Below are 20,908 nucleotides of genomic sequence, written 5' to 3'. Positions count from 1 at the left end.
CAAACCATAAAACCCTTTGCATTTACTGTCACTTTCAGCAAGTAAAAAAATATAACACCTTTAACTATCCCTTTAAGAGAAACTCAAGTCAAAAATATGAGGAAGGAGTAATGCTTCAGTGATTTATTCAACAGAAATCATTTGGTCCCCTCAACATCAATGAAACGGTTACAACAACGTCTTGTATGGTGAGCTGAGGTGAAGGAGGAACAGGGAGAAGGAACGATAGAATACTTCAGTGAAACAAATACAGAACAGTTATCACAAAGGATAACCTTGACAAAAAACTGGAGGGGGTGAGATCCATGGGAGTACAACAGAGAGACTAAGAGAAGTGCAAACAAACATTGACAGACATGGCAGTATCCAAAATAGCACCACATTCCCTATATAGTGCACTACTTTTGACCAGAGTTCATATAAAGTAGTGCACTATATAGGGAATGTGCTGCCGTTTCAGATGCAGACCGTGACATACTCACTTCGAGATACAATTAAATCGCACTATAGTGGAGTCCGATACAAATTAACCAACGACAAAACCTTGCAAAATAATTCTTTTTTTCATCTCAGAAATGAACAAACCCACAATAAACCTCCTTTTACAAGAACCAAAGCTATGCAAAGGTGCATACGGAGTACTTTACCAGTACATGCTGCTTTTTACTGATGTAAGCAAACTTATGAGAATTGTACCTTATTTTAACTCTGCCTTCTGAGATAGTGGACACTGTAGCACCTGGGAGTTAGTTCTAACGTAAAACGCAGTTGTATCTTTCGAGGCCAAACTAAAGTATAATTTAAGTTTTAGTGCACAATTTTAAGGCCATTTTTGTGCCGATTGTCCCTTTGTTAAAGAGAGAAATAAGATTCTGCCCATTGTTAAAATTGGATATAACACTTTCGGAAGATTCTGAGCCTTTAAGCCGTTATGCCTCAATATACCGTATCGGAAATCACTCAAGATTCTGGGAAATCCACCTCCTTTACTGAGTGAGTCATGTAATTAGAAACAGGAAAGAAATCTTGGGCGTCAAAACACAAAAGTCTAGTAACCAACGAGGAGAATCAAATTACATGCTAATTTGAAACACAGTCAACAGGAAAAACACTAACAGGACAGGAATCTGAGTAGCCATATTGGCTCTTGGCAAGGAGATCACTATCATGGGCTCTGGCCCAATTTCTCTGGTCTTCAACGGAATCTCCAACACATACAGTAACACTGACAGAAGGAAGACATTTTGGATCAAAGGAGATGGACATCAGGGGCCCTGGCCCAATTCTCTGGTCTTTTCTGCATCTTCAACACAGTAGCACAAGAGAGAAAACTACATCTTTCAACATCCGTTCATAGGGATGCTGTTTTTCCCTTACATCAAGTCATAGCTTCTACTTTCCAAACCATGCTTGTAGGTAGGAACTCTATGTCATAACTTGGGGTTGGTTGGTACAATCAGCACTCTCATCAACACGTAGGATAGGAAACACAAAATAAATCTATAGGACAATCACAAGTAAAAATGTTATGTAAAGACGAATGAGGTATGTTATGTCTCCAGTCCATTCAGTAGCCATCCCTTACTCAGCGCCATGGCAGATACAAGCCATTGTAAGAGCCAGGCGTTGTCCAGAGCCGCACGAGGGCCTTTGTCCCTTTCGGGGCCTCCAGGGGCCCTTCTTGCTGTTTCATGTGTAGCTGGAGCACACAAGTACCCATCTTTTCTCTCCACTTTTACTAAAAACACCAAGTCTATCTCATTGTTTTAAAAATCAAAAATCCCAGCTCCTCTACTCAACTAGTAGAGACAACACTGAAAATGTAGACAAAAAGCAACAAGGTTGAACAAAAACAACCTTGGGCGTTTCCACAGTAACCAGGAGTGAGGGGGAGGGGTGATGTAAACTGTAACCAGGAGTGAGGGGGGGGTGATGTAAACAATACCTCTAATATATGGTTTCTGCGGAAACAAGACAACTTCAACTAATTTCTTTAAAAAAAAATGCAGTTCACCAAGTCTGATTTCTGACCTAATAGGTTTACACCATGCATAAAATGTTGTTTTTTTATGCACAACATGCATATTACACACCACCTATAAGTTATTCAAGTGTAAACCGCACTCAATCTCTAAAAATACAAAAACAGAAATCATTTCTACTTAGCTTCCGGCAGGAAACAGTGTCATCATATCTTTGTTCACGCTGCCTCCAAGCTTTTTAACACTTGGTCCGAGTATTCAGGGTCTCGGCTTCTGCCTTGCCTAAATAACGGACCAAGGCAGACTGACCCTCAACCTCGCCAAGAGCTCGTTCAAAACTCTTCACGGAGGAGTCAGAATTCCTTCTCTTTCACACTGTCGTACACATTGGGGACAGTGCTGATTGCGACACCCCATTGAGAACAAACAAATACAAGCTTAGGTCGATTTGACTGAGACCAGACAGTCGTCAAAGTTACTTCGAAGCCACTTTGGCAGCTGGATCACTCCTGCCATTGACTCGATACTTGAATGAGAAACTGAAAACACCAGCTAATTAGGCTATTACTTTATGAAAGCACATAGTCAAGGTGGAATGATGTCTGAGGACTCTAACACTGGACTGTGAACTGAACACAATGCTAAACATCGCCCAAGAGAAAGAGTTAAAAGAATGTGATGGGCATGGTTACTCAACAAAAATAATTGTCAATACTACCTCCAAAGCTGCCTCAATGGCAAAAGCTCAAATATTTTTTTGTACTTCTAGCTGTATGAAGAAGTGCATTTGTCCGATGACAAAATGCAAATGGAGACAACACAGGGGAGAGGGCAGTAGACACTCAAAATAATGACGTTTCTCTACATATTTATATAGCTTTCCCTCAGAGCTTCCTTGACAATAATTAACATGATATAAAATCCCTGTATAAGTACCCATTTTTAAACAAGTTACTGAATTAAATCTCTGAGGGGTTTTGAGTTGAGGTAAGGGTATTCAGTGGTAAAATAGGCATCTTTTGCGGTGTAAACTCGTGGCTACAGTGCCAACTACCTCAGTATTTGTTGTTGCTGTATTGTGGGGAAGTTCTCTTTCCACTTTCAGAGAACCATGTTTCCAAACAGTTTATCCATAGTATATAATTAATATCTACCACAAAACCTTTCTTGACATGCATTAATCTGACTAAAAGTACACGGCATAGAAAAACGAATGGCTGTTGCAGAAATAACTGCAACAAGAAAACTCATCGCTTTGTGAGGAAACAACTACATCAACATGATGATTGAGTTTGAAAAGATAAGGGGAAAAGGCAAAGAAAGGAAATAACGTCACAGTTTGTTGCAAGGGGCATGACTAAAAACAAATCATTATTTTTGGGGCTTTTTACAATTTAGCTGATCAACTCTTCATTTTCGAGTTGTGTGTGATGAATGTGTGTGTGTGTGTGTGTGTGTGCGCTTGTTCCAGCATGTGATCGTCAGTGAGTGTCTTAGGGTGCGGCTGTAAAAGAGAAGTTAGCTGCCAGCTTCACTTTATTGCGAGGAGCCCTCTTGCTGGGGCTGTTTTCAACGGACGCCATTTTGCGGGTCACATTCTGTGGAGACTTGGTGGTCATGGAAACCAAAACAATAACGTTCTGGTTGTTGTCAGTTAATGCTTCTATAGGCTCAGATGTGTCACAGACCGCAGGGGCTGCTACTTCTTCTGCTACAGCTTCCTCCTCAGGTTTATCACGCTCTGAAAAACACAATGGCATCATATATCCAGGTCAGTCCAAGAGAAGATGTCGGCTGTGTGTATAGCGGAGTAAGCTTGAAGCTAATTCCTAGGCGGGCTAACAGTCTCATGGCACACAGAAGACCTGGGTTTGAAACGCGGTTGATCACGTGATCAGCTCACCTGCTGGTGATGGCGTTTGCTCGAAGCGGATGAGGTCAGCCTGTTGGAGAACGGGGTCAGGGTGCAGCTGGGGAGAGGGCAGGCAGGAGGGGACTGGGCCACACAGCAGATCTACTGGAGAAGTCAGACACAGCAGCTCTGTCTCCACCCCACCAACACCTGATGGAGAAAAAAAAGAGACTTAATTTCTGCTTCAACGTATAAACAACTATTAAAAAGCCTAAAAACACCTACAAGGCAAAACAAAGAACATCAAAACATTGGTAATAGTGCCTATGACTCCAGTGGAGTGGTTAGCTACCTGGGCTGTGAGTTTCTGACTCTGTGTTGCTACAGGGGCTGTCTCTCTGGCTGGCCCCGTCCTCAGGCTCCTCGGAGGCTGCAGGGCTGGCTCCAGTGGCTCGAGCTGCTGAGGAGAACCAACCAACCCACAGACCATTATTACACTCTTTCCATTACAGAGTAAAACACTGTGCCTTCAAGACACCATTTCTGTTCCCATCATACAAGCAAAACACCACGACTTCTGTTCCCATTACATGTCCTGTTCAACGAGTCTCGTGTTGAAGGATCATACAACATGATGCCCATGAGATGAACTGATAACAACCCCTTCCCGTATGTTAATACTAAATGCAAGTAAGGCCAAAGCCATTTGTTTCCACAGTTCCTGCTGCCAGACAGTTGATTAGTCTTTACCTTTCATATCGTTCTTCAAAACGATAATCCTCTTGTGGCCATGCCCTTTGATCCACACTACCTGCACACAGGCAGAAACAACATCCCATTTAATTACCACAAACCCCATCCATCCGTCACCACAGAGTCTGCTATGGGGGCTAAAGCCGTACACAGTGCAGGGACAGAGAAGGCAACTAACCACATTGACTACATCTGCTGCTTCGACAGTGATCTCCCCAGTGCAGGTCCATATGCTGAAGAACTCTTTAGATACAAGCGTTATCAATTCCCATCTTATCATCAACACATCTGTGTATTTCCAACATGTTGTTTAACTAGACGTTTGTCTATCAGCTTTGAATTTGAGAAAAGCACTTCAACTTCTTTTGGTGAGGGTGAGGAGGAAGGCGAGCGTGGCGAGAGTTAGTAATTCTGTACCTGTGGTATGGCGTTGAGCAGGTCGTCTACGCTGCCGTAGCCGTAGGAGCGAGGTTGGAGGCCGCGTCCGGTGAACTTGGCGTAGGCCCCGGGGAACTCCGTCAGGGAGATCTGGTGGTAGTGGTAGGTGTGGAGCAGGGCACGCACCCTACGGGCAAACTGGTACAGACGGGTGAGTCTAACTCTCTCCTCGCCACGCTCGCCTTCCTCCTCACCCTCACCGTAGAACAGCTAGGAGGGGGGGAGAGAGAGAGAGAAGGGAAGTTATGAGAAACACCAGGGGAGGGCAAACACTGTGGCTCGAGGGCCACATTGGGATTTCGAAATGAAACAGAGGGCCACACACATTTTTTTGGGGGGGTGGGCCAGAATGGGTAGTTATTTGAAAATGTATAGGTCCATTGTCATTTCAACATTTTTTGTCTAGTTTGAGGTTTAAGAGTTTTTTGTTTGTTTTTTTACCCGCGGGTCGTAGTTTGCCGACCCTGGTCTAGACTAGACCTACACACAAAGACCTAATGGTCATCATTCCAAATATTCTAACATATAACAACAGTGTTTCATTCAAAAGGATTGTGCAATACGTCTCAGACAATTACAAAACCCGACTAACACAATGCGACCCAACTTTAAGACCCTGTGAAACAGCCCTAAAAAATGCTTTCAACAGGAATCCATGATCCTTATCAGACAAATAGGCAGTAGAGCAAAAAGGTTCCAGTCTATAGAACTAGAATTAAACATTAGTATAGTATGATATCTCTATGGTCCAGTCCACCGACCTCCACCAGGTAAGGCAGGCTCTTCAGCAGCTCGCTGAGCGAGAGGAAGCCGTATTCACAGGGGTTGAGCTGTACCCCATGTACAGAATGATACAGCAGACTCAAGCCCTCCACGCTGACGGAGCCGTCTCCCTCGTGCTGCCCCAGGCCCATCAGCAGGGACAGCAGCTGACACGTTAACGAGCGCAGAGACTTCCTGTTGATCAGCTGGACCTCACGGCCGTTAGTGCCGTCCACCACCTGAGGAGAAGGTCAAATCAGATGTATTTATAAAAATCCCTTTATACTGCAGCAGGTATCAAAGTGCCTTCAGTTGGAGGTGAGAGATGAACCTTGGCATTCAGAAAACATGGCTGAATCTGGAATTGATAGCTCATTTCCAATATAAAGGTGACATTTCAACGCACCAATAAGGGGCACACTCAAACCTCATCCAAGCCACTTCAGTGACATCAATTCATATCAGGAAATACTTGTGACTCACCCTTAGGGGCCAAAATAATGTTTGCTTGTTTACATGAGGTCTTGTATAGCTCAGTATGGTCTTGTTCAGTGTTGGAGTCGACAACCATCAAAACATGCAGTATCACAACCATTTAAAATCCGTCTAAATCTTATTAAGTACCACAGCCTACTACAGATGTATGACTGAACTGACTAGAAACTCCCAACCTATACCTTGACGACGTGGCAGAGGTTGACGAGCAGGGCGGGCAGGGAGGAGACGTCGTAGTCCTGGAGCCTCAGGCCGTAGCCGAAGGTCTTGCTGTACTCAGACAGTAGCTGGGCAGCAGGCAGGCTGGAGTCTCTCTGGGAACGGAGCATCTTGACCAGCTGGGCAGCCAGGGCCTTCACACGCTCGACCTCTGTTAGGGTCAGCACCTTCTCCTCTCCACACTCCAACACCTGGGGAGAGAGAGAGAGAGAGAGAGAGAGAGGTTCCATAACAAAATGTCCACTCTACTCTAGGAATAACGTTATTTGAACTGATAATAAATCACCCATTGGGACAGAAATGAGACGCACACCAATATTTATTACACACAATTTTTATGGGAGGTGAAAAAAATAAATAGCTGCTGGGTATGACAGTTATTACTGTCAGACGTTGCAATTAATTTGCAAATCATTCCAAATTAAGGTAGTGCTCTGGATAAATTGAGGATAATCTGACATTATCAATGGCTTCTCCTGCAGCACTCTGAAGTCAACAAATAAAAACACACACTTCTCCTGGGACAGAGAATGACTCTGGCCTCCACCCACCACGAGTACGTCGGGGATGGCCTCGAAGAGCTCCATGAGCTTGGTGAAGCCGTAGTAGGCGAGTTTGCACTGGCGTCCGAAGTGGTGGTGGTAGGTAGGGATGAACTTGGAGAAGGCCATGCGACAGTGGGGCTGGTGACGCAGTAGGTCCACCACCTCCTTACCAAACTGCTTGGTCCGCTCCATCTCATCTGTTGTACGATCTGAGGGGGGCGAGGACAAAGGAGGGCAAGAGTTAACAACTCAGTTCTCTTTATTTATAATATATATTTTTAGAAGCCAGTTCTCTGCTGGATGGAGTCTGCCTGTTGTAATAAACCACGTATTTATACATTTACTTCAACTTCTCTCCTTTTAGCTCACCTGGTAATTCCTATTACAGGTCATTTCATTTTTTGCCATTTTAAAGACTATACAGAAAAACAGGTAGAGGGAAAAACAACCTGATCCTCAAACCACATCAACCCCATACCAAGTAGAACAGGTATTTTCTGACTCTATTGAACAGAGAGAGGATGACAGTGTGGAAAGAGGTTGTGTCAAAAGGCAGTAGGCCGGGGTTTAAACCTACTGTATGCCGACACCGTAGACGTGTACCGAAGGCTGCGGCATTACTGCTACACCAGCCAGGTCACAGTCAGGAGATAGTCAGGCATGTGTGTGTGTGTGAAATGCATTACTTTATTCCATGCCAAGGATATTCTTATCCATCTCCAAGGGAATTTCTGGGTTGAATAAAGAAGAGGGGAAAAAAAAACCTATCCAAAACAAAAGCGACTAATATTTCACAATCTTCCCCCAGGGATCAAATGTACAACTACAGACACAAACAAGACAACAACCCAACCGTCTGGTCCCAAGTTCAACATATTTGCTAAACAAACGTGACCAATATTTCACATGTTCCTTCCTAAAGCTGGGTATGTTCCCCCAGAGGATCAAATGTACGAGAAGGACAGAACAACCCTCTGGTAGTTTATCCATGACCCTGATATCAGACCCATTAGGGTTGCAAAATTCTTGTTACTTTCCCCAAATTCCCAGAAAAGTACACTGGAACAATAACCACGAAAAATACAGAATCCTTTTGGGGAAGTTACCGGAATGTTGCAACCCTAAGACCCATACAGAGGGACCTCATCTCACCTCTCTTGGGTACAGAGATGACAGTGTCCAAGTCCTGGTGTGTGATGGTGATGGTGGTGTCAGGGATCTCAGCTAGCAGGTCCATCAGATCACACATCCCATAGTCCGGCACCCGCCAGTCTCTGGAGAAGCACCTGTAGCAATAGAAACACGTTGAATGAACAAACACACAGACAGGGAGCCATTTGACACAGAAAATACACTTCCAAATGAATTCATATAAACACCATCACAAGTAAATACACCTCCAAATAAGCCAATAGAAACAGAATACAAACAAAGTCATAAAACAAATACTTTACTGTTAATTAACAATAGCTGACAGGAATGTGCTTAGCTTAGGATAGATAACATGATTGGCTGAGTGTGTGGGAATGGGCGGTCCTCCTATAGAATTGACCAGTGGTTGGTCTGCATGAATTTTAGACTCTTTGGCTTGACGGTACAATTTGCTGAGAGAGTGGCGGAGAGGGCAGTTCCTATGGTAGTACTGACCAATGGTAGGCCTGCATGAAGTCTGTGATGGCCACCTGTTTGCTGGCCTGGAACTTGAGCAGTTTGAGGAGGTCCTGGGTGAATCTCTTCACCTGGGCACGGTGGGTCAGGGTCAGCAGACGCTTGGTCCCCATGCCAAGGATCTGGAGTTGAGAGGAAAGAGAGATTCATTCATGCTTTGTTTACTTCAGGGGTCGCCACCACTGAGTGTATGCAAGCACTTCCTGCTGCAATAATCTATTAGATGTTGTACTAATTGTTTCTGTCAGGGATCTAACCTCAAGGCTGTTGAAGTGTGTAATGAGAAACAAAGTGGGCAAGGCTTTGTCAGAAGGGATAGCAGATGGTCTCCCAGTCTCTTCATTGTGTGTTTGAGCTAGGAAGTCACTCAACTAGCAAGATTAAAAGTGATCCATCGTGTGTCAATTAATTGAGCTTGAGTAACTGCCATCTTTGATTATCTGTGTAAGTGAGCGATTTATTCAACTGTGCGTGTGTGTATGCATCATACCTGCAGTACGTGAGGCACAGCCTCCAGTAGCTCCAGCAGCTTAGAGTATCCGTAGTCAGACACCCTACACTGCTTGGCATAGTGGTGGTGGTAGGCAGGTATGAACTTGCTGATGGGCATCAGGTTGCAGGGCTGACCCTTCATCAGGTCAATGAGCTCTCTACTGAACTGGATCAACTGGGGGTTCCCCACCGGGGACTTGCACCGCTGCGTCCACTGGTCTATGACACACACACACAGCAAGAGGTTTTAATGACTTCTATTAGGATAGTAGTATGGGTGCAGCTCTGTCTTGGAGTGCTGGTATCTGCGTCAGCAGCACAGTATCCACCTACTAAAAATGTCAGGAAAGCAGTTTTTAGCTCAACATATCTCTGACACAATTCTTATGGCCTCCTGAGTATCTTCAAGTGTCTTTGAGAACAGTCTTATGCGATAGGGGTCTCCATTGTTAATGAATATAGGGTTTAAATTCTGCTTTTATGAACCCCAGGGGATTCCTCTGTGAGTCTAAATAAAAGGTTTTCAATGGAATTCTCCGCGAGGGTTAGAGCTGAGAGTCAGGTCATTACCTGTGTTGGATGCGGGTGGCTTGTTGTGGATCCACTTGATGACCTTGAAGCCGTTCTGAGCAGTGACGATGTTAATGCCTGGTATACAGGTGATGAGGTGCTCCAAGGGGACACTCCCCTCCTCCTCCCCCTCTTCAGACACCGCCAGGGGGCCCAACTCTGATGCATAGCACTCTGAGAAACTGAGTCACAGGAAAGCAAAATTAATATTCATGAAACACAAAATCTAGTAACATTTACAGTGTTATACGAAATTCCAAATGGCCATTGCACTCCATTTGTATGAAATGGGTTCTAGAAATATTGTTTTGATTTATTAAAAAAGGTCTTTCCCATAAAAGTGAACTTTTATATCAAGGCAGATCTCTCACACTCCATTTATTGAATTCAAATGTAATAAGCAACCACTGTCTTAATCTATCCAGGCAGAGACAGCATTGGTTACCTGAGCAGGGGCAGGGTTCCCTCATGGGACTGTAGCAGACAGTGGACCTGGGAGGCCAGGGTCTTCAGAGACACCACCACAAAAGGAATCTTATACGAGTCTGGGTCAAAGTCTGCCTCACTACAGGGGGGGACAGAGAGATCGAGCTCTTATGAAATACTTTCTCAAAAAGAGTCCTGTAAGATGACATAAATGTGAGTGAGTGTGTGTGTGCATATGGGTCTTTCAGTCTATCCCTACCTGAAGTTCTGCTGTGTGTAGTGGTAACTGCAGACAGGCTCGTGGTACTCCAACTGTTCAAACACCACAGGACTACCATTAGCCGAGGACCCCTCCTGGGACTGAGACGACCCCAGAGGGCTCTGCCTGGCCTGGCTACTGGGGAGGAGACACACCAGCCTGCCTCCACCCTGCTCCCTCACCGCCACAACCTCTTGTAGTCTGTATAGGTCGCTCACCACCAGCTTACGACCAAATCTGGGGAGAGGTGGAGAGATGGGTGGAAAGGAATTAATAAAGTACATTGACATAGCCATTACTTAGCCTCCATTTACACAGGCAGCCCAATTCTGATCTTTTTCCCCCCACTGATTGGTCTTTTAACCAATTAAATCAGATCTTATTGGTCAAAAGACCAATTAGTGAAAAAAAAAGGATCAGGGCCCGTTTTCCCAAAAGCATCTTAAGAATAAGTTCATTCGAACCATAGGATCCCATAGTTCTAATGTTGAACTTAGCATTAAGATGCTTTTGGGAGAAAGTGTAAACGCAGCCACAGTACTTAACATTGCATAGGACTAACTCCTACAGAGGTGGAGGGAGGTTGAGTGATGAGGAGGAGAGAAGCAACATGACTCACTTTTTCTCGTAGATTTCAGTGAACTTGAAAAGGGGAAGACAGCTGGCTGGCGCGTCCTGGAGAATCTGGAAGATTTCAGAGCTGTAGAAAGAGGAAACCTTTTCATACCATCCGAATCCATCTCAAACCAGGAACAAATCATGTTTTGGCGACATTTAAAAAAGGATGGTGACGAGTTCCCCGATCGAAGACATGAAACTGCCAAATGATGTGACAAGTAAGGGAGAGAGTACTACCTCAAAGTTAGCTGTGCTGTACATACCGGAGCATGGCTAGAGACTTGTTGCCGGCCCCGGTGATGAGGGAGACGTGGATGCGTTTGCTTCCTATCTTGTAGCGGTGCAGGCTGCTCACAGCACCGATGGCCTGCTGTAGTGAGACGAACTGGACGGTGGCCTTCAGCTGGTAGTCTGTGTGGGGACTCAGCTCTACGCCTTTAACCTGGAGGGAGACACGCACGTTAGCTTCTCATGTCGTCTACAGTCTCCGCGATTTGGCACAAGCACACACAGCCGCGTCAGAAAATGACAGAATAGGTTGAATCAATACAATGACACTAAACTACTAAATCTTGACCTCGCCGTCTTGCTATTTAGCCTCAAATGGGAGACAGATTAAAGCTCTATTCATCTATGATGAATAGCATCAGAATACTGTCTGTACAGGACTCACCCGTCCGTGTCTGGAGAAGGCGTCGTGCAGGCTCTGCTGCAGCTCCTTACGGGACATCCTGTAGTCCAGGTTGGCCACCTGTAAGTCTGCCCCGTCCGAGAAGGGCTCCGAGGCCTGTGGGCCCACAGGCAGACAGGGGCTGCTGCTGCCCCGGGGAGGAGGGCCTATTAGGGGGGAGGAGCGGCTCGACATGCAGGGGGATCCACTCCTGGAGCAGAGAGAAAGAGAGGGGTTGAGTGGGTTGGTTGGCAGCACCATAGGAAGGTATAGATTGAAATGTCCTGACCAAATCATCAAAGTGTCAGATATTTGTGTAGCTCAATGAGGTTACTTTAAGACGATTTGTGCAGGAAATTTTAAAACTAATTTGGGGGATATTCCCTTGCATTGTTTTTTGGGGGATAAAAAAAGGCGCAAGTTAAAACCAAGGCATAGACTGACGTCTCTCCTCGCCTAAAGACTGCTTACAGGGTAAGGAAACAAACGGGTAATTCCGTAGTGTCTGATGGTCTCACCGTGAGGACCAGGAGCCTTGGGAGAGGCCCTGTGGCTGGGGGAGGACCGAGGCGCTAAAGGTCTTGTGCAGGGTCAGCTTGCTGAAGGCAGAGGGGGTGCTGACCTGGAACTCTCCAGGGCTCCGGTCCACATGACGCTCAGAGTCCGATGCACTGCGGGGGCTGGAGAGGTCCCTCCTGATGGGAGAGGGGACATTAACTTGAAGTTTAAGGATTATGGCATACTCAGCTCTCTGAAAACAACAACTGCATGTGAGAGTTTTTGGCATCACCTCAGCTCCAGTAGTTTGAGCACAAGCCACCTCATTTAGAAACAGCTGCTTATTAATTCCTACATCTGCCTATGTGTTCTACACTTCCCTGGGTCGATGGACCCCTCTATAGAGGGGATACTTTTTGCAGGCCATTTTACAATATTGAAGGTAAAAACACATACAAGCCTGTGGGAACCAACTGTGATGAAACCATCTAAGAATTAGTACATTTGTTCTTTCTTCATTTTAGTCTGAAAGGGGCCCTGGTGTCCATAGCGTACCTCCTGCAGCTGAACATAGACTCCCCTATGAGGCCGGCCTTGATGGGGTGTTGCTGGGACGGCCCCTCTCCGTTACTGTGGGGGGAGGAGTTGCGCTGGCCTTTCTCCAGGGGGAAACCCCCAATCTTGAGCTTGGTCTCCAGTCCACCTAGCTCCTGCACCAGGGGGACAACCAAAGTGTAACTAGATATGTAGTGGTGAATGTATTAGAATAGCCATCAGCTTGGCAGAATGGATGTGAAGTGGAAGAGGCTATTAAATAAACAATAGAGCTGAGAGGAAGTGGTCCTTCAGAATGCTGGTGATTTTTTACCAAAGCTATTTATTCAAATCAGAGCTATACGCTTCCCCCACTGTTAGTATTATTCAACCTCTTGTATTGTCATAACTCTGACATTACCATCACCATTCTGCAGTCTTCCCCTCAGCTCTATTGTCGGGTGGAGACAAAGCAACAGAGCAGCAGAATAAAAAGAGCAGAGATCAAAGTAACAGATCAAAAGCGTAGAAGAAAGAGACCATAAAAAACAGACTGTTACGGCCGGCAGGACAGGAAGCGATTACAAACAGAAGCAGGATTCTGACGAGACGAGGCATGGGATAGAGCAAAGATATGGGAGAGAGAGATATGCAATCATTAGATTGATCATTAATTGACACAATGAATTAAAAAAAAGATCAGCCAGACATTATATGAAGCATGGGACAAAGTGTTGAAATGCAACACATTGATTAAAACATTACATGAAATGTTGAACGAAGCACAGAAACAGAACAGGCATTAAACTACATGAAGCATGGGATGAAGCATGGCTATAGTTTAAAAACCACAGGTTAGCGCAGGCAGAGTGGAGGACATGGACAGGGTTAGGGGAGGACAGGCGGCACGCGGGATGGGGGCGGCAGGATGCTGCTGACCTGAGGAAGCTTTCTGGTTTGGGGGGGTACGGGGTAAGGTGTCCCCCCGCTCCCCCTCCTGGGGCTGTAGGGCCTCTCAGGCACCGGAACGGAGAGGGGGAGCGAGGATTCCCTCTCTCTCTGACACTCACGCCTCGCACGCCTTTTCCTCCTAGGGGAGCGCAGCTTCTCCAGGGGAAGGAAGGAAAAAGAGGAGGAGAGAAGAGGTTGAACTGGAAGCAGAGGTGGAGTCTCAGATGAGGAGGGTGGTGGGGTCGGGTCGTTTCCCTCCTCAGTGGACGGAGCTGAGAAGGAGAGGGTGATGCGCCGGCCGAATACGTCCTCGTTCTCCATGCGCTTGCGGGCGCGCTCTGCCGCTTCCTGCGAGCCGAAGCGGAGGACGGCGGTGCCGGTGGCCATGGAGATGCCCAGCACCTTGCCCCCGCAGTTGTCCGAGAGGCGGCGGAGGCGGTTGCCCACGCTCTTGCCGTCGCAGCCCGGCGGCAGGTTGTACACATAGAGCAGGTTGAAACCGAGCTGGTGGGGGGAGGAGAGGAGGGAAAGAGAGAAGAGGGGACCGCTCTGGGTTTACGTTTTTGAACATTCTTGTGTTTTGAAATGACAAGAGGTTTGCAGGGTCGGAGTCTTGTGATTCGTAGCATTACACTACTGAAGATCACACTGTAGAACGAGAGGAAAGACACAGGACCCGTGTGGCTCAGTTGGTAGAGCATGGCACTTGCAAGGCCAGGGTTGTGGGTTTGATTCCCACAGAGGGACCAGTATGGACAAATATGAAAATGTAAGTCGCTCTGGATAAGAGCGTCTGCTAAATGACTCAAAAGTCAAATGTAAAGAGGTCTAGAACCATTGGAAGAGTAAAGGGCAGATTTCAGATCGTCCAGAAGTAATGCCTAAAGGGCAGATATTGTCTCTGAGCAACCAGTCAGAGTACTGTACATGTATTGAAAAGTGAACTTCTGACATTCTGCAATATGGATTACATATATCAACTGAAGCCTACCTGTGATTTGACAGCCTGTCTGGGTGGTAGGTCGGCTACCATCTCTTCAAAGGCCACGTGGCGGTGGGCGTGCTGCAGCAGGGCGCCCGACGTCTGACCGCTCTTGTGGACCAGGATCACCTGGAAACCATGGCGATGCCGGAGGTCACTCAGCTCGCTGGCAAAGTTCACGTCGGCTGCGAAACGGATTCAGAAAAGGGGCTAACTACATAGGTATGGAATGAACGAAATGCAAGAAAAACAGTTTTAACATCCATAAGGTAAAATGAGCACACGCACAGGAGACGAGCACCACAGAAGCAGGGGCAGTGTGTGTTTCCGCAAAGCGCCGCAGGCTCTGACGAAGCTTGTCGTCCGCAGCGTTCTTGGCGGTAGCGTTAATGTGCGCTACCGTCACCTGGGGGAAAAAATTAACCAGAAGACAATCAGACATTGCTCATTTAGGTAGAGTCAGAGACTGAAGAATACAGCGGAACACTTTACCAGCTGAGGGAATCAGATCACACACAGGTTACCTGGCAGTTGTTGAGCTCCTGGATGACGGCCTTGTTCTCCTTGCTGATGTCACAGACGCAGATGAACTCTGCCTCTCTGTGGCCCTGGAAGAAGTGGCTGCGGAGGCGCTGGACCACAGCTGCAGCAGAGCGACCGCTGGGAACGCAGCAGTTCTCTATGTCCCAGAAAACACCCACCGGAGGGATGTTCTCAGGGCCTTCTGGAGAACCTGAGGAGGAGAAAAACACCAAATGTGTTCAGAAACTGGGAGGTACTACTGTCCTGCATGTCTCTAGTGAGAATTGTTTTTGAAAAAAATGTTGGTTCAGTGTGCCCTTCTGAACACGACTGGCATCATTACATTGATACATACCATACTTTGTTGCAGATTTGCCCAGGCTGGAACCCAGCAGTAGCAGGCCGTCGGAGGAGGTCCCACAGCCATTACACACGGGGATGGGCAGTGAGGCCGACTGGGCCGGGGGCAGAGGAATGTTAGGCCACAACTTGTCTGCAGGCTGAACACGTGGAAAGAACAAGTTATCATTCTGTAGTCAGACAAAACAACCCATGTCTTCAAATGTTGTAATATTGTACAGTCAGGGACGGCAAAGAGTCATTTCTAAATGATGGGCAAATGACACAAATTGTAACTTGTATGCATGTAACTGAACGAAGTACTGCCCATTCCTGTATACAAGTGACACCCAATACAATAGAGTGCCACCACCACAGTGAACAAAGAGAATTCCACCAACCTTCGTCAAACAATCCCGGCAGTAGTGCGCCCCCGTGCGACAAACTGTGCGTTCAAGATTGAAGTGCATAGCATTAGAAGAACAGATATGTCCCGAGGTGGGTATGTGGGGTTCCCTGTGTACTGCCAATGATCTCTGGACCCCCAGAGTGGCAGGGTTGTAATCACCACCACAGGGGTAATACCCAGCTGCCCTATGGTGGGGGGTGGAGGTGGTAATGAATTTAGACTCGTTGTAGGGTAAAGGGATGGAGGGGTAAGAGTGGAGAGGTCTGAGAAGGCCTCCTGTACAGCAGGAGCATGGTAGGTGGGAGTGAGACTGAAAGGGTAGGGGCTGGGACGTGGTGTCTACAGAGGGGATGTGGAGCTTGTAGCTCCCAGAGGGGAGTAGCGTGGCTCTGGCATCCCCTCCACCAAGGCTGGGGAAGTGCGGGTGTGAGTTGAGGGTGGTTGGCGTTATTTGACCGGCTCCTAGCCTGCTGAAAGAGGCTTCCTGAGAACTTGGAGGGAGGTAGAGTGGGACACCACTGCTGACACCGACACCACTACTAATACTAGCGCTACCTCCACCACTAACAACCCCATAACTACCACGACCCAATGGGTCTGTGCTGCAGTGCTCACAGTGAGTGCACACGCTTACTTTGGGACTACCCCCCTGTGGTGGTAGTTGTTGGAGGGAGTCTTGCGGAAGAGGAGGCAGACAGGGAGGGGGCAGAGGGAGGGGAGTGAGGGGGAAGGGCTGGGAGGCAGCGGTATGATGCGGAAGAGGAGGCAGATCTTTCAGCTCCAATACTGGCTTTCTGTTGTCCATGTAATCGTTCTGGGAAAATAAGTTAAACAAACAAAAAGGTTATTTCTCAGCATAATCATTTCATGCTTACTACTTGTTTTTTTATTTGGCATTTGATGACTGATTGATATTGTACTGCATTGTTGAAGAGAGTTAGTAAGCATTTCACTGAACTGTGCTCATGTGACCAATAAACTTTGATATGATGGGGAAATGTATTCTAGTTTACCCTGACCCATCTTTGTACAACTTAAACCTCAGCTCTACTACACACGTGGCGATGCTTTGCCTTCAGCGCCGTGTCAATGTGACGTTCTACCTGCTACACAGAACATATGCAACCAAAAATAAACCTTTTTCACTCGAGAATTGAACCTCGGTGAATCTTGAGCTTGGAGGCTGCCGTTGGACGGGACGCAAAGGCGAGCACAACACGGCAGTATAGCAGCTTTCATTGATGTCAAAGGAAGAATTTCCTCAATGGCTGATGGCAATGCTGGATGCCCAATGTCTATAGCATAGCAGGGCCGTAATATGGGAGGGAAAACCAAGTTGATGAAAGTAGGCCCGTTCAGTTCACTGATAAGAGGAAAGAGACGTGTGCTCCTTTGTGTCGAACATGTCTGATAGTGGCCTTGGGAGGATTCACGATATGTAATAAGAGGAACTGCCATTCTAGAACAACCAAGTTCAGGACCAAACGGTCTCTGGCTTTTGAAGCCTATCTAAAATGACTGGAGGCAGCAATGTACATAGTCATGACTAAAATGCTACATTTCACATTTCATTAAAAAAGGCAAGTAGGTTAAAGAACAAATTCTTATTTACAATGACGGTCTACCCCGGCCAATCCCTCCTCTAACGGCGCTGGGCCAATTGTGCACCACCTCATGGGACTCACGATCACAGCCAGTTGTGACTCAGCCCGGGATCGAACCTGGGTCTGTAATGACGCCTTAGACCGCTGCGTCACTCAGGATCCCCAAATCCTCTTTTATTACACAGACTTCACTCTCCACAATTCACACATGGCTTCCTCTCAAAGCTTCAAATTAATTGGTCCCTCTATGTCTACCCCTAATAATACAATTGATTAGAGCTGGGAAGAGAAACCGCAAATTGACACCGACCACTTATCGTGGACATTTAGCTGATATCGTTCATTACCTGATAGGGACATATTAAATAAGTTTGCTTATGTGGGCGATTGCTAACGCGACAATTGATAGCAACACCATTTAAAGTAGTAGTAGCTTTAACTCCTTTGGGATAGGGGGCGGTATTTTGACGTCCGGGTGAAAAGCGTGCTTAAAGTAAACGGCCTGCTACTCAGGCCCAGAAGCTAGGATATGCATATTGGATAGAAAACACTCTAAAGTTTCTAAAACTGTTAAAATAATGTCTGTGAGTATAACAGAACTGAAATGGCAGGCGAAACCCAGAGGACAACCCCCCCCCCCCAAAAAAAAAATCATCCTACCACTGATTTCAATGGCTTGCATTTTTATAATAGGTCGAAATCGTGCCCGACTGCAGTTCCTAGGGCTTCCACTAGATGTCAATAGTCTATAGTTTCAGGCTGGTTTTTGGAAAAATGAGCCAGAAGTTGTAGTTTTTCTAGGTAGCTCCCATTTTGGCTGTAGTGTTTCCAAGCTCGTAAATGAGAGCGCATTCTTTGGTATTTTTCTCCAATAGAGATAATAACAATTCTCAGTCTTAAATTGTATCGTTTATTTGCATATTAGGGTACCTAAGGTTTGTATTTTTGTATTTCATACCCATCATAGAACGTAAACTATCATAGGTCTCCGGCTACAATGTCAATACTTAATTGAAGCAGAATGTAATGTTACATACTTGTTTGTCTGTGTTGTAACTTGGGGTGTTTTGCTGCTCGGGGGTGGAGAAGCACTCTGTGAGTTTCCAGAGCCGGGACAAGGCCTCTTTCTTGGGATGACTGAGCCATGGGAAGGGCCTAGAACTGCATATGGATCTCTCCTTTCCCAGTCCTTCCATCATACAACCTAGCAAAGCCTTTCACCATCTTGCTTCCTTCTCATGCTTCCCTAAGATAGAGAAAAGAGGAAGCCCTTTGTTTTAAATGTTTCCAAATTGGTCTTCATAAGTTTCCACTGGCTCTAATAGGGTAGCTAACGTTTTCTAGCTAGCGACTACCACAGAATATTTCAACCTACCACCAGGGCTTTACAGAGCTACCATTTTGGGGGCATATGCTCTTAAATATTTAGCTGTGCTGTCTGGAATTCTAACTTGGGAGCACAGTGCCCCTAAAAAACAGAATCCAGGTAATAATTGTTGAAATTATTTCTTCGCTGTCCCGCAGCAGTATGCAAACATGTGGTGGCACAGAAAGGAAAAGGTAGCTTCTTCAGGAGATGAGCTTCAAAACTAACTAAGATTCATATATTTTAGTCATTTAGCAGACAATTATCTAGAGCGGCTTATAAGAACAATTAGCGCTCAGATTTTTCACCAACTCGGCTTGGGGATTCGAACCAGCAACCTTTCGGTTACGGTTCCAACACTCTTATCCACTAGGCTACCTGCCACCTATATATAAACCCACTGTAAGGACATCTTAAAATCTTCTAGATTTATTAAATTCCAATAAATCCTGTATTTTTTGCTGGCAATTCTTATCAATGAAAGGGAAATCTGCAATTACTACAACAATTTGGGACTTATAAATAATAAACCCATTGATTCCTGAAGAGTAGAACTTAAACTGTCATAACCCATCAGAATCAAAAATATAAACTTGTTTTCCCTATGTTTGTAAACAAAGTAAATGTAAACAAACACTATAGCCTCAAACATGGTTAAAACTGTACTTTTATATCATGATGGTCGGTCTGTGAATTTAAGTGTGGTTACATTTCTCACAGGCCAATCCCTCAACCTTTTACCGAAACAGTGGCGGGAAATCTGCTTAGTTATCGTTTCAACTGCGGATAGCCGCTTGAATACCTCAAATATGTTTATTTGTGTGCTTGGGAGCACGTGTGGAAAATGTCAGCATAGAGCACCAAGCAAATTGTTAACTGCAGAGTTTAGCCGATTAAACTCAACGTTTTAAATCGTGGAGTTGAGTTGTCTATGCAGTTGTGACATGCTAGTGTGGATTTACTGTTTAGCTACACGTGCCATTAAACTAAATGCGTGTTCCCGTTTGCTATGTTCATGACCAACTGCCCTCATATAATTCACTGGTTCATTTTAGGGGTGAAACGAGGCGTGTACCTAGCTAACAGGACTGCTTGCGTAAACCAATCTCAGTGTTTGGTTAGCTAACTCACTATGGTTAGCTGCTAACGTTACATGGATTCGCTTGAAAGTAGTTACAAAAACTAAACAATTTTGCGGCACAACCCAAACGACATAGCTTTCTCTCTAAAACCATTGTGGCAATTCCTCATAACATAACCTTGACAAATGACAGGAATTCTCTCCCATAAGAGTACCGTTAAAGTTAGCTCGCCTAGGTTGGTTAGGTAGCCAGCTAATGCTAACTGACGATTGTTGAGACAGCACCTGCTACATACTGCTTAGTAGTAGGTACAAGGGATAACATCATGCTATATCAACAAACAGTCAACGTATTTGAATGGGGTATTTATCTAGATAACTGGTTATTTCTTACCTGACTGGCGAGCTAGCTAGCTATTTACTTCCTTTCTTCTCATCATATCCCTCCGTAGTATTGTTTTGCGTTATCCGTCTACCTAGCAACCAGACGTTTTTTTGAACATACATTTGCCATAAACGATTCCACCACTGTCGCAATTGCACACAAAGCACCCAACTAGTTTCAAGTGTCCTTGCCACTGAGCTTATCGTTATATCCTTGCTAGCTGATTATCAAATTCCTCAAAACGAAACTTACCATAATTACAACAGTATGCTGATCAAATTTGTAGCCATTGTAATGTAAAAATAACTACTAAATAACCTGTCATGGAATAAATAATTTGCTAACGAAGGCAATTCGTTCTCTCTATTCTGGAACGTCCGTCAATTTCAAATCGTGTAATGTTCCCACTTTTCTAGTGGGAAATTGGTTTAGCAAATCGAAACATTTGTTTGTGTCCACAAGGTTTATTTATTACATAACTCGTTTTT

The 20,908-nt window shown here is 45.6% G+C and overlaps 1 protein-coding gene across 6 annotated transcripts; it reads right to left on the bottom strand.

The window, feature by feature from the left end:
* Window positions 1-108: 108 nt before the first annotated feature.
* Window positions 109-20,764, bottom strand: LOC135524555 (meiosis regulator and mRNA stability factor 1-like). 6 transcript variants are annotated; one of them, XM_064952196.1, is made up of 27 exons: window positions 20,673-20,764; window positions 18,626-18,834; window positions 15,977-16,798; window positions 15,592-15,736; window positions 15,239-15,447; window positions 15,003-15,120; window positions 14,724-14,899; window positions 13,721-14,236; window positions 12,803-12,957; window positions 12,268-12,444; window positions 11,753-11,960; window positions 11,343-11,521; window positions 11,081-11,161; window positions 10,462-10,698; window positions 10,222-10,341; window positions 9,777-9,958; window positions 9,205-9,425; window positions 8,694-8,836; window positions 8,199-8,332; window positions 7,053-7,255; window positions 6,465-6,692; window positions 5,787-6,026; window positions 5,005-5,235; window positions 4,585-4,645; window positions 4,187-4,294; window positions 3,886-4,044; window positions 109-3,723 (listed from the first exon to the last, which is right to left on the bottom strand). In XM_064952196.1, the coding sequence occupies exons 2-27, from the start codon at window positions 18,785-18,787 to the stop codon at window positions 3,476-3,478; spliced, it is 5,463 nt and encodes a 1,820-aa protein (XP_064808268.1). In that variant the 5' UTR covers window positions 18,788-18,834; window positions 20,673-20,764; the 3' UTR covers window positions 109-3,475. The 6 variants fall into 6 exon arrangements, with proteins under 6 accessions (XP_064808268.1, XP_064808264.1, XP_064808277.1 ...); XM_064952192.1 differs by lacking the exon at window positions 20,673-20,764 and adding an exon at window positions 20,430-20,528; XM_064952205.1 differs by lacking the exon at window positions 20,673-20,764 and adding an exon at window positions 20,430-20,528 and having other exon boundaries at window positions 4,187-4,291.
* Window positions 20,765-20,908: the final 144 nt, after the last annotated feature.

The sequence above is a fragment of the Oncorhynchus masou genome, chromosome 4 (assembly GCF_036934945.1).
Source record: "Oncorhynchus masou masou isolate Uvic2021 chromosome 4, UVic_Omas_1.1, whole genome shotgun sequence".
Taxonomy (NCBI): Eukaryota; Metazoa; Chordata; class Actinopteri; order Salmoniformes; family Salmonidae; genus Oncorhynchus; species Oncorhynchus masou.
Note: the sequence above shows the minus strand (reverse complement) of the source record. Positions and strands in the feature narration are given on the sequence as shown.